A 13,672-nucleotide genomic window follows, 5' to 3' on the forward strand; every position below is an offset into this window, starting at 1 on the left:
CTTGTCAATTGCATTATCATGAACTTTCATCAAATCTTTAACCGTGGTCATTTTTAAGTCTTTTGTCATTTGCAGACAGTTCTGGGTGTACTCTGATGCTTTTGCAAATATATTCCTATAAAAGGGTTTCATGTTCAAGGAATTCATGGAAAAGACTCTAACAAGTACAGGTTTCTGGTAACTGACTATACTGCTGAGCTGAATGAATAAGCATTTTCAGAACTCTAATGGAAAGCTGATGAATTCATAAAAGTGCTAACAAAATATCAAGATGAAAAAAAATTAATTACATGGGACTGAGTGAACTGATGAGGATGATTATAATTTTTGTGACTTTCTGTTTGAATAAAAAAAATGGGGACTAAAAGAAAATAAAAATAAAAAAGACATGGGCATAAATGAGGGACTCACAATACTTATAGGAGGGTAAGAACCCATGATGTATGGGGTGGGGAGGAGGTTGAACTTGGACAATTTCTTAGAGGAGATAGTATTCTAGCATTCTTAGTTGAAACTTGAAGTATTTAGTACATTTTAAAGATAATTTCCCATGCATGGGGAATAGCATAAAGCAGTTAGGAAAGAGAGAGTTTGGAAATCCCAGGGAAAATTCTGGGATTTTAAATAGTCCAGTTTGATGAAAGAAATGGGTAAGAGGATAATGAAAGATCTGGCTACAAGGGTAGGCTGGGGATATGTTAAGAAAGTTGGATTTCATTTTGTGGTAAACCCCAGATTTTTGAGCAAAGAAATAATGCATAATTATGTATGCAATTATGGGTGACAGGAATATTCAAACATCATCCACAGTTCTTAATATATAATTAAAATATATTTTTTCACTCATAAATTACAGGGAATCTTTAATAAAACATATGTACAATAAATAATTCACACTTAAAAGTGTTCATGTGACAGTTTCATGCCTTTTCAACAGAAGAGGCCACAATACCAGGGAAATCAGAAGGCAGTCTCAATAACTCTTCTACTTCTTCTTGCAAAGCCTCTGCTTTCTCATGCAACAGCAACTACAATAAAAAATCAAGACATGAGGCAAAAACACCGATTTCTAGAGAACTGCTAACATTTTACCACCATCTGTTTGACACCTGAATCCTTACATACCACCAAACTAGACATTAAAACTAATAATGAGATTGAAAAATGGCCACTTAAGAACAAGTGATTACAATTAATGAAGCTAAGACATTTAGTTAAAGCCATTTTAGCTGATCACTGCATTTGGTATACCAAAAATAAGGGAGCTTTAATACTCTCAAAGATTTGTTTTATTGAAGACTCAGCCACTTAAAAATTAACTTTTAATCTATAAAATTTAAGACAATTTTGCAAAAATTTAATTAGTTCTTGAAAATGTTAGCCTTTATATTTGGATTTTACTATTCCTCAAAGTTTAGTATGCTATCTTTTAAAAGCTTATCAGTGTTTCAAAGAAAAGTTTTATTCAAGCTCCTAAAATTAATATGGCTAATTTCAAAAGAAGCATAATGAGCAAAGAAAGTATTTCTAAACCCAGCGCATAGTGGATGTCAATGAATATTTGCTGAATAACGATTTCTCCCCTTTCTTTAAAAAAGCCAGAAATAAAATATTCGTATTTGTTGCATCTGGGTTTTGAGTATATTGGTGTGAAATATTTGCACTATTTCTCTTATAACATTTTTATGATAAAAAGGTCAGCAAAATCACACAGAGGAAGAAAACCACTCTCTACCAATTTGATATAAAGCATAGCATTATTTAGCACTATATAAAGGAGTCTAAAATGTAATTAGGATGTATATGTATAACTGACACTTTGCTGTACAGCAGAAATGAATACATTGTAAATCAACTATACTCCAATAAAAATTAATTAAAAAAAGGAAATTTCAAATATAAAAAAAAATAAAGCAATGAAGTCAAGGAAAAAAAAATGTAATTAGGTAAGCTTTCCAGTAACTGAGGTAATGGTGACCCTGCAAAATGAATTTGCCAACACATCCTGTAAGCACTCTACAGATCACAAAGGACAATAAGTAAACCATACAAAACTCACATGTCAACATTACTAGAATACAGAGAACACCACCAACATCAAATGACTTGAAGTGTTCTGTTTACCCCTCAGAGGCCAACTAGTAACCTCTGTTACTAATTCTTTTTTTTTAATTTATTTTATTTTTATTTTTGGCTGTGTTGAGTCTTCATTGCTGACTAATTCTTTATATTAAGCTTTCCTGTTCAAATTACTGTGTGGTTTCTGTTCCTAATGATTAGACCCTGACAGATACAACCAGAAAGTAAGAAAGTACACCAATAATGATGGGGACACGCCAAAAAGACACAGGAGCCAGTCTGCAGGGGCTCTTCCTGGCCAACTCTGAGACCATTTGAGTATCAAAATAAGTATGAACCCATCATTCACTCTGATATAAATAAATGAATTAAAAGATAAATGAGGAAGGAATAGCTTTTCCTCATAGTAAAATGCCAATAAAAAATATAGAGGGAACAATGGAGCTAGAAAATCACCACTTGACAAGCATCATAGAAATAACTGAGGCAAAAATCATCAATGAATGCTAAAACAAGTGTGTGAAAGTTTAATGAAGAACAGGATATCTACATAGTCTCAAAGTATCCACTCCAAAAATACTAATAAAAAGGGAAAAATAATAATTTTACAGCGGAAAAGCTTGCCAGATGACACCTCCTTAACCAAATGATCAAAGTCATTATCAGTAATGTGATAAAGTGACATCCTGTGGCTCCTGATCTGATGTACTAAGGACACACAACTTTTTTGTGGCATTCCTGCAAAAACCTGTTTAACCTCAGTATAATCCTAACTGTTTTCCTTACTTCCATCCCCTATTTGCAACCTCTAACCCACTCTTCTACTCAAAATCCTGCAAGGAATATCCATTTTACTCTTTCAAGCTTACTGGAAAAGCAGAAGGGATGGTGGGAAGGAGAGCATGTACCTCAGTCCATAAGATGGAAGCTATATATTAAGACTGGCTGAGCAATGAGACAGGGGCAGTATGGGTCCTTGGACACACAACTGATTCCTCATATCAGCTGTGAACACTAATAAACCTTTAACATTTAAAGTCACTTATTTTGGCCATCGTTACCGCAGCTCCATTTGTATCCTTAATAACATATAGTGTAACTCTATAGTCCTGCTCTACTACTTACTGACTAGCTGTGTTTCCTTGGGTAAATCAATTTCTTTAAATCTTATTTATTAATAGATTTAATTTATTAATTTATTTATTTATTTTTGGTTGCGCTGGGTCTTCGTTGCTATGCACGGGCTTTCTCTAGTTGCTGAGAGCGGGCGCTACTCTTTGATGTGGTGCGAAGCCTTCTCATTGCGGTGGTTTCTCTTGTTGCCAAGCATGGGCACTAGGTATGCGGGCTTCAGTAGCTGTGGCTTGCGGGCTCAGTAGCTGTGGCTCGTGGGCTCTAGAGTGTAGGCTCAGTAGTTGTGGCGCACAGGCTTAGATGCTCTGCGGCATGCGGGATCTTCCCGGACCAGGGCTCAAACCCGTGTCCCCTGCATTGGCAGGCAGATTCTTAATGACTGCGCCACCAGGGAAGCCCCAATTTTATTTATTTATTTATTCAAATATTTGCTAAATATCTACTATAGGCTGAATACTGTGCTAGGTGCTACAGAAATGGAAATAACTATAACTTCATCCCTATCAACCCAAAGAACTCCTAATCTAATGGAACAAGTTTTAGTGTCTTCATTTGTAAATTGAATGTAACACCAACTCTGCCCACCTCAGAGGATTGTTGTAAAGATCAATCAAAGCAATACAAACAATGTGAGCACTATTCACAAAGTAAGATGGAAATTTACTTTTCAGCCATTTCTGATCTATATATGACAATAGTATAACGATGAAGTTAAAAAAACAAAAACAAAAAACTATGAGATTTCAGACCACAAGGACAGAATTATAGTTGAGATCAAGAAGGAAATAATCCCAAACTGTTGTGTAATGGATTTACCCACATGGAGCAGGAGGGTAATGACAAACTGGATTGCATCTAGCAAAGGGTAACCAGTATAGTGAATAGCCTAAAACTAGGTTATTTACTACAGGTGAAAGAAACAGAAAAGAGAAGCCCTTGGAGGCAAGAAGAGCCATTTTCAAGTATGTGAAAAGCTACCAAATGAACAAAGCAACAGTCTAGTTCCACAGGGTAGTACTCTATGATGCCATGGTAGACATTTTAACACAGCCTCATTATATTGGGATGCTCTTTGTAACACTAGGGGTCCAAAAATAGAACTACTTAATTTTTGAGGTTGTAGGCTCCTTGTCAGTGAAGGTGTTGGGGATGCTGAGGAAAGGACTTCTGTGTCAAGAGTAGCGGGAGGCAGAGTTCAGCGAGTTCCAGAGTTCCTCGTACTTCAATGAACTCTTGAAAGCGTCTTTATTTTTTAGGAGATCCTTTTCCTCCTTTTAGCAAACCTTGTATCATAACACGTGTATTATTTTTATCCAAATATTGTGAGTATAAACTTTTGCATATATAGTTAAACGTTTTTGCTTTTATATCTAAAGTATAAGGAGATTACACTACAAAATATCATAAAGATTGGGCTTCCCTGATGGCACAGTCGTTAAGAATCCGCCTGCCAATGCAGGCGACGCGGGTTTGAGCCCTGGTCCGTGAAGATCCCACATGCTGTGGGGCAACTAAGCCTGTGCGCCACAACTACTGAACCTGTGCTCTAGAGCCCGTGAGCCACAACTACTGAAGCCCAGCGCCTAGACCCCGTGCTCCACAGCAAGAGAAGCCACCGCAATGAGAAGCCCGCGCACCGCAAAGAAGAGTAGCTCCCACTCGCCGCAACTAGAGAAAGCCTGCACACAGCAACAAAGACCCAACACAGCCAAAAATTAATTAATTACTTTAAAAAATATATATATATCATAAAGATTAAAAATAGTTTGCTTACCTTGGCTGATGAAACAATTTGCTTGGCCTGGCGTCTTGATAAATGATCAATTGTTTTTATCAGCACTTCAGGATTTGCATTAGCTAAGTGCATTAGACTTTTATAACCTGCATTGTATAACTGTCTTGCTCGACCCTGAAAAGTATTACAAAAATCATTAGGATCAGAATTTGGGATTAGGAAAAAGTAATTAAGTGTCTTACTGAAGGGAAAAAATTCACTTGCAGAGACAGGAATAAACTAAGATAATAAATATGAAGAGATAACACATCAGAATCCCGAGGAATTTTAAAAGACGCATTTGGGTGGTTCCAATCTGACTGCAAGATAGCTAGTTTTCTGTGTAGCTTAAGTGAGCTGATGTGTGCTGCAATCAGAAATAAGAAACCCATTAGGGCACTTAGGCTAGGGGCATCCCCAATCAAATGTTTTAGTCCAGTACCCCTAAAATGTTCTTACCATCTACTCAGGGGACCTGAGGTAGGGGTGTGTGTCTGCATTCCCAAACAGAACTCCTCTGATTTAAGAACTGAATAACAGAGGATAAACTGAAATCAAGGGTTGGTGAAAAATAGAAAGCTAAGAAACCAGCTGAGGATACTTTCTCCTCACTCCCTTAGAAAACGTAAATGACCCTCACTGCCACCAAGTCACCACCACCTTCAACAAGCACTGTTTAAACTGACAGAAGGTGATTCTTCACTGGAGTAGAGGAAGGAAGGGATGTTAAGAATGACACATATACTTGGGAAGAGTCACCCCATCCCTACTGTTATTTTTTCCCATGAATGTGATTTTTCATCAGAACTTTTTCCAGATTAACAGGGATTTCTGGGAGACCATGGCAGCAATTAATTAAAAAAAAAAAGATTCCCATGATAAATGAACAATAAGGCTATTGTCACTTACCCTGTGACATGACAGTAAAACCTGATTTTTCTGTTAGTTGAAATCATCTCAGGTGGGAAACTGGGAGGCTACTAACCTCTAAAACTCCAGTCACTTCCATGAGAGGGATTAGCTCTGCCTTTACACAGTAAGTCAACTTCTTGGTAAGTTCTACCAAAAGGGCTCTATAAACCCAGAACTCCTCAAGTTCCTGCAGAACACAAAGAAATATGCAGAATTTAAATCTGGTAAGTTATTTCAAAATCTAGTTTGCATGGTAGAGGGCTCAGAGAGGACGCTCCCTTCTGTAAATTCTGGAAGTTGGGTTAAGCCAGAGATGAACAATGACTCCAAGCAAAATTGTTACAAGGAAACATGGCAGAGACTGAGGAATTTGATGGAATGGTTTTAGGATGAGGAAAAAGATTGAAAATTGAAAAATAAACAACTATACCCCAATTAAAAAAGAAAAAGAAGTCAATAAGAAGAGTTCTATTCATTTTTATCAAAACATCAGCAAGTGATTGCATAGTTTTTCTTTCCCAAATGATTGAAAACAATTCCTACCTCTGGAAATTTACCCTGAAGACAAAATACTGAATATGGAAGGATTCAAATACAAGATGATGCTCAGTGCAGCAATATTTAAAATAGTATTAGAAACCATGAGTTGGTAATTCTTAAAGCTGGGTGGGTAAATGGGTATTCATTACATTACCTTGTCTTTTTAAATATAGGGTTGAAATTTTCTGTAATAGTAGTTTGGTTTTTTCTTTTTTTTTTTTTTAAGTTTCCTTTCTAACCTTTGGGTATCACTGTGAGCATTTGTGATGCATGGAACAACATTAGCTAGCTACTTTGTGACCTACTACTTTCCTACTAGTAGGAAAGTAGTCAATGCACTAGTATGGCAGCAAAAAAAGAGGAAAAGAAAACCTTGAATAGAACTACTGAATCAATCAATCCTAAACCGCCTTAGCTCTGGCTTTCCTGCTACATAAGATATTCATTTTTCCTTATTGTTTAAATTTCTATGGAATTTTTCTGTTACTTGCAGTTAAAAGTATCTTAACTAATATGATCGGTGTACTATTTTATTCCACTTACATAACTTTTTTTGTTTTTATTTATTTATTTAATTTATTTATTTTTGGCTATGTTGGGTCTTTGTTGCTACACGTGGGTTTTCTCTAGTTGCAGCGAGCAGGGGCTACTCTTCACTACAGTGCATGGGCTTCTCAGTGTGGTGGCTTCTACTGTTGCAGAGCACAGGCTCTAGGCGCACGGGCTTCAGTATTTGCAGCACGCAGGCTCAGGAGTTGTGGCTTGTGGGCTCTAGAGCACAGGCTCAGTAGTTGTGGTACACAGGCTTAGTTGCTCCATGGCATGTGGGATCTTCCCAGACCAGGGATTGAACCCATGTCCCCTGCATTGGCAGGCAGATTCTCAACCACTGAGCCACCAGGGAAGTCCTACATAACTTTTTATAAAGAAAAAAAATGCTTTAAAATATTGAAAATACATTCATGAGAGTTGTCGGGTAGACTGACCCTAGGATCAACCATCAAATTATAGTTGCTTTTGAAGTTCAACCTATAGATTCTTTCACTTGAACAATTCTGTAAGGCTCACATCCTTATAGTTCTAAGTAAAACAAAGGGATAGAATTATCATGGAACACCTTTTTAAATATGAAGAACAAACACAGTAAACTTAAGAAAATACATTTTAAAGGCCAGCTTCTCCTTATTATCCATAATGTTTGTGTACTGATTAGCTACCATGTAATTAGGGAATATACGTTAAAATTTAAAAATCAGCATAAATAAAAGGTATTTAAAAGGTAAATTTGCTAAAATAATTATCATTCAATCCAAAGCCAAGTAGTTTTGGATTATTTACTCCATTAGCATATATGATAGAACTAATTGCCCTATACACACACAGAATATGGAGGCTTAAGATAGGGCAAATGAAGTAGATTTTAAGTTTAAAAGTAGAATTCATTGTGGAAAAAATTAAAAAAAAATAAGTACAGAAAAAAAAAGTACAGAAACAAATATTACTATGCCACCCCAAAACAATAAATTTCAATGCAACAAAAATGGCTTATCTTATAAACTCATCAAAAACTGGGTAGAAAACTCTGGTAAGCTTTGTTGTGTTATTTAAGGAAATTCTGAAAGCTTCTTTTAGTAAAGTCTTAAATAAATCGATCTCAAATGCATATGGCCAAAATTAAGTTTTCTTCTTTATTTTATAAAACACACATTTGATGTAGAAACTGACGTAGCTGCTTGACACTGGAAGCAAAAATGGGAAATTACTGTGGTAATCAAAAGAACATGGTACTGAGTAGTCAGGTATCTGCTGGATATTGGTAACATACCAATCAAACACTTTACATAGTTACCACTCAGGAGAAAGACACTCACACAGAATCTACATCAATGGAGAAAAGTTATTTTAAGAGTTGATTCCAGGGACTTCCCTGGTGGTCCAGTGGTTGGGAATCCACCTTTCAATGCAGGCAACGCGGGTTTGATCCCTGATTGAAGAACTAAGATCTCACATGCCACAGGGCAACTAAGCCCTCATGCCGCAACTACTGAGCCCTCATGCCACAACTAGAGAGAAGCCTGTGTGCCACAACAAAGAGCCCACGTACTGAAATGAAAGATCCCTCATGGTGCAACTAAGACCCAATGCAACCAAAAATAAAGAAAGAAAGAAAAGAAAAAACAACAACAACAAAAAGAAAGAGTAGAAAAAAAAAGAGTTGATTCCAAATACTTGAAACTATTAATGATAGCTCTAAAAGTAGGGATAACTAAGGACTTCCTACTTGTTCATTATGTTTTAGTTGATTCTGTCATTCTGTAATACCTTTATTACATGCATGTATATAGTATTTTTGTAAGTGGATAAAAACAAAGATATATTTTAAACAAATTTTGAGTGCTTTGTAATAACAGAAGAAACAAGAGAACATATTGACTAACTGGCTTTTGAGTTCAGTAACGGTTAAAACAGAAGATGCACACAACATATATCATCTATTTAATGGAATTACCTCACAGAAGTGTAACACACAAGAGGAGAATGTGGCAGCTCCAGAGAGAAGGTTTTGTATATATCCTCGAGGCATATTGAATTTTTCAGACACACTCCAAATGTTGGTCTCTTTGAGCAAGGCATAAAGAACGAAAGACAGGTATAGTCTGTTGACAATATTCTTGTCCACCTTCTAGAAAGACACAAATAAGTTTATGTACTGGACCTGCTAAAAAATGTACATTACATTCAAAATGGACAAAAGGTAAAGAGCATGAAGTTGTACCACAGGAGAGCAAGGATAGAATGGTTCCACAGAAATAAATCTAAGTTCTAACAAACGTACTTTAGATGAGTTCAAATTACCGTTTTTCTGAGTGTAAAAAAAGAGATATGCCAAATTGTTCCCAATTTAAAGTTCCTTCTATAGGGAGTGTAGTGAGTTGAATTGTTCCCCAAAAAAGATATGCTCAAGTCTTAACCCCTGGTACCTTTGAATGTGACCTTGTTTGGAAATAGGATCTCTGCAGATGTAATTAGTTAAGGATCTTGAGATGAAATCATCCTGGATATACAGGGGGCCCTTAAGGGCCCATTATTCAATGACTGTCATCCCTTACAAGAGAGACCACACAGAATGACACAGAGTAGGCAATGTGAAAATGGAGGCAGACTTTGGAGGGATACATCTACAAGGATTGCCTGCAACCACCAAAAGCTAGGAGAGAGGCAAGATGGTTTCTTCCTCAGAGCCTCCAGAAGGAACAGCCCTGCCAGCATCTTGATTTCAGATCTCTGGCCTCCTGAACTGTGCCAGAATACATTTCTGTTGTTTTAAGACACCTGGTTTGTGCTAATTTGTTATGGTAGCCTTAGGAAAGAATACAGGAAGGAAAGGAATTGGGGAAACCTTTACATTTACTGTAGTATTTATAGGTGGTATATATATGTGTGACTGTGATTATAAATTAGACAAACGCATTTGTTTAGATAAATATGTTAATAAGTCTAAAAAGTAAACACTAGATTCTATGATTTCCACATGGTCATGGTAAATAATTAATGTTTCCAAAGTTAAAACACTGAAAGAAAAATGCTTCCTGTAGTTGACTATTTCTATTCTGTTATGTGCTTTTGCCTGTGCTGCCTAGTGATTATTTTTTGGGTAAAGCATTTCATAGCTAATATTAAGCTAACTCAGAAACTGAGTAACTCATGCTTAAAATCAGAGGAAAAAAAAGATGAATTTTAAAGAGAAAAAGTAGGTTTAAAATATAAAATTATATCCTTTACTACAGTAAAAGAATGTTTAAGATGAGAACTTAGGGTGGCACATTGAAGGATATAAGAATTACAGATTCTGCATGTTGTACTGGATCACCCTTTTAAAAAGCATTAAGCTGAAAAGCATGATAGCTGAAAAACAAGTAGGAAAAGTTTACCTTTTAATTTCCCAATTTTAGTGCATCTTCATTATTAACTATAAATTGAGTCAATGTAGATTTTGCTTAGAATGTATTTTCTAAGCCAAGAAAAACGATGTGATTATATTACATGGCAAGATAAGCCACATCATGCCAATTTCAAGATTTTTACAAAAAATGTTTAAAGGTCTTTTTCAATGTGAAGACATCAATTAGATTCTAAGTAAACATCATGTTCTGCAGAAGTTTTTTAAAAAGATACTTCTAAAGCACTGAACTAGTAACTAACCCATTTGTAATTAAGACAAATCCATGCCCATACTATTTTAAATATTTAATTATCAATTGAACAAACATTTATTGACTATATTTCATAAAGTGTAACAAAAATAAATTTTGATTCAAGTTTTAAAAGATACATTATTCTAATAAGGTTTTATAAATGTTTATTATTTGGTAATGAGTTGCAAACTAATATGATTTTGTTTTTATTTTATATTTTAGAGTTTGATACAAAAGGCTTGTTTTAAGAAATATCTTTAGTCAACATTTTGAAGGCCTAAACAACATAGCCATTTCTGAGGTAAAAGACCCAATTTAAATATTGACAACATGAATACTGAAGTGATATATATTTATAATTTTATGATACATCAATACAGGGGACAGCTGCACAATTCAATTCAAATATAAGTAAACACCTCCTTCCATTTTTCAAAATGAAATCAGTAAAATCTATATAAATTTTAAAGATATAGGGGAAATGGTAGGTAAGATAATTACGTTTCAAGGAAGATTAGATTACCAAAGAAAATGAAAAATGAAAAAAAGTGTATTATGAGGTGGAAGATTATATGAACTTAAGGATTCTGAATGCATGTTTGCCACAGAATTATTTCTACTTCTCTCAAGGTTAGTGTGTACATTCAACACTTGCTTCATGTTTGTTGACTAAACTTTAAAACACAAAAATATAAGATATCACACAAGAGTATTGGCTTTTCCACTTCAACCTTCTAAAATGCTTTATGTACTTCAAGTACATTGGGAGTTCTTTGGGACAACAGCAACAACAAAAACAAAAATCCCAAACTCGTCCTATCTTAGAATCCCTGACACCAAGTAGAATGCTTAATAAAAGGTTTCTAGAAGATTTTTTTCTCCCTTTAACTGCACTTATTTCAGGATTCCATAATACTGTGAAAACATTTTACAAATATTTTACAATTTATATAATTTAAGCCATAATAAGTAGCCTAAGAAAAATAGATAAAATAAGGTTTACCTTTTCCTATGATACTTACATGTGCATGACTATTTTAGAAATACAAAGGTACACAAAAAAAGGGCCATCACACCACCCAGAAATAAATACTGTTTAAAAAAAATACCTAAATTTCTGGTCCTCAGATGTTTTAAATAGTAAAATGGGAATTATATTAAAGAGAAAAAAAGTGAACCAAAAGGATCAAGTCAACAAAGGAGATGATACAACAGCATTAATTTTGTTTTATGAACTTAAGTTATTTAGGAAGGAAAAAAAGACTATGGTACCTTCCTGATAGCTTGACCTGATGCTTTCTTCCCAATAAAGTTCTCAGAGACTCCAAGCAGAACAGCCACATTTTGTTCTGCTGGGCTGAGCTGGCTGAACTACAGAGAAAAAGAGCATAAATATATTGAAAAATTAAATTGTAACTTTAAAAAGTCTGCCATTAATCAAATCCAGTATTTAGTCATATCACACTTTCATTATTATAAAAGATATGAAAAAACCCACATATTTTGTTTACAAATATTGCAAGCTTAAAAGATACAGTATTAAAATATTTGGGTTGGCCAAAAAGTTCGTTCGGGTTTTCCCGTAAGCTGTTACAGAAAAACCCGAACGAACTTTTGGGCCAACCCAATATAACAAACTTTAGTAGAATGACTTAAAGACATGGCCACAAATACTGTGACCATGGACTATGATTTCCATGGACTATGGGCTCATGTTTAATATGGGAGATGTCTGTGGGAAGAGAGAAGAGGGAAAGCTTTTGAAAGTAACTGCATTGTATAATACCACTTAGAAAAACTTAGAGTAACAATTTTAAAAAACGACATTAAAAAGACAGTTAATTTCCTGCAATTAAAAGCTGCATATTGCTTCTGCCTAATATGTGTTCATGCATCTAGCCTGTTCACAGTAAAATCATAATAGACTGTACTCTACCACTTGGTTTTGTAACAAGTATGGCTAGTTCCACCTTGCTACTGTTGATAAAGATGATATTCCTTCTCAGGTATTAACATCACCGGGTTTGGTGTGACATGATGTGACATCACGTGTGACTGTAATAGAGCTTTCATGTAATTAAACTATCAATCATCAGGGATGGCTTTCATGGTTTTCTTTATATTCCAGGCATTATAAAATGTAGTGGTCACCAAATCATATGAGTAAACTACCTTTGGGGAAATGGGACCAGGGATGACCTTTTTTTCTTTTCTGCACCTTTCTTTATTTTTTTGATAATGAACATGTTTATATTTAACAGAAAATATTTAAGTGAAACAAACAAAAAATGTTATTGCCATATTACTACTTTAAAAACTCAAAAACAAAGGGCCCAATTTCAAATATATTTTAATAAAGAAAAAATGTGAATAATCACTTGACAAAAATCAAATCCTGATCCATTATTGTAGCCTGTATTGCAGAATCTTATTGTCTCACCTGCCTGAAGTATATCATCCAATCAGGGTGACACTGAGAAGCCATATCATAGGGAGTTGTTAGGTAAATTAGATGAAGAAGGCTTTCAAGCACAAGTCCTTCAAGACCTTTCTTCAAGTCTCTGTAGAGACTGTCACAATAAGCCAAATCTATAGCTCCTAAAAGAAAGACACAAATAGTTCATCTTTCATAATCACCAAAGGGGGAAAGAGGTGACTTTAAAGTAAGTCTAGTTTAGGAGTTAACTACAAAAGTCTTTAAAATCTCTTACTATGTAACTTAACACAACTATTTTGGAGGTCATTTTGATAGTATCCATCAGCATTTAATAAGTACATACCTTCTGACCCAACCCCTCTAATCTTGGGAATCTAACCCAGAGAAACATTTCCACACAATTCCAAAAATACATGAGCAGAGATGCCCAAGCAGCCTTGTTTATAATGGAGAAAAATCAGGAACACAGTAAATGTCCATCAATAGGGGAGTGGTGAAATAAATTATGGTATCCATACTATGGATGACTATTGTAGTAAAAGAAAAATGAGGTAGATTTAAAGGGATTAACATGTGAAGATGCTCATGATATTTTATAAG

At 35.0% G+C, this 13,672-nt stretch overlaps 1 protein-coding gene across 3 annotated transcripts in view; it reads right to left on the reverse strand.

The window, feature by feature from the left end:
* Window positions 1–845: 845 nt before the first annotated feature.
* HELQ (helicase, POLQ like) overlaps window positions 846–13,672 on the reverse strand; it is a 40,674-nt gene continuing 27,847 nt past the window's right edge. For all 3 annotated transcript variants that reach the window (XM_079920274.1, XM_079920273.1, XM_079920275.1), the window contains 6 exons: window positions 13,076–13,233; window positions 11,908–12,006; window positions 8,949–9,122; window positions 5,973–6,086; window positions 4,988–5,122; window positions 846–1,028 (listed from right to left, as the gene is read on the reverse strand). In XM_079920274.1, coding sequence (XP_079776400.1) covers window positions 921–1,028; window positions 4,988–5,122; window positions 5,973–6,086; window positions 8,949–9,122; window positions 11,908–12,006; window positions 13,076–13,233 — 788 coding nt within the window. In that variant the 3' untranslated portion in view covers window positions 846–920. The remainder of the gene's footprint in view (window positions 1,029–4,987; window positions 5,123–5,972; window positions 6,087–8,948; window positions 9,123–11,907; window positions 12,007–13,075; window positions 13,234–13,672) is intronic.

The sequence above is a fragment of the Stenella coeruleoalba genome (assembly GCF_951394435.1).
Source record: "Stenella coeruleoalba genome assembly, chromosome: 4".
Lineage (NCBI taxonomy): Eukaryota > Metazoa > Chordata > Mammalia > Artiodactyla > Delphinidae > Stenella > Stenella coeruleoalba.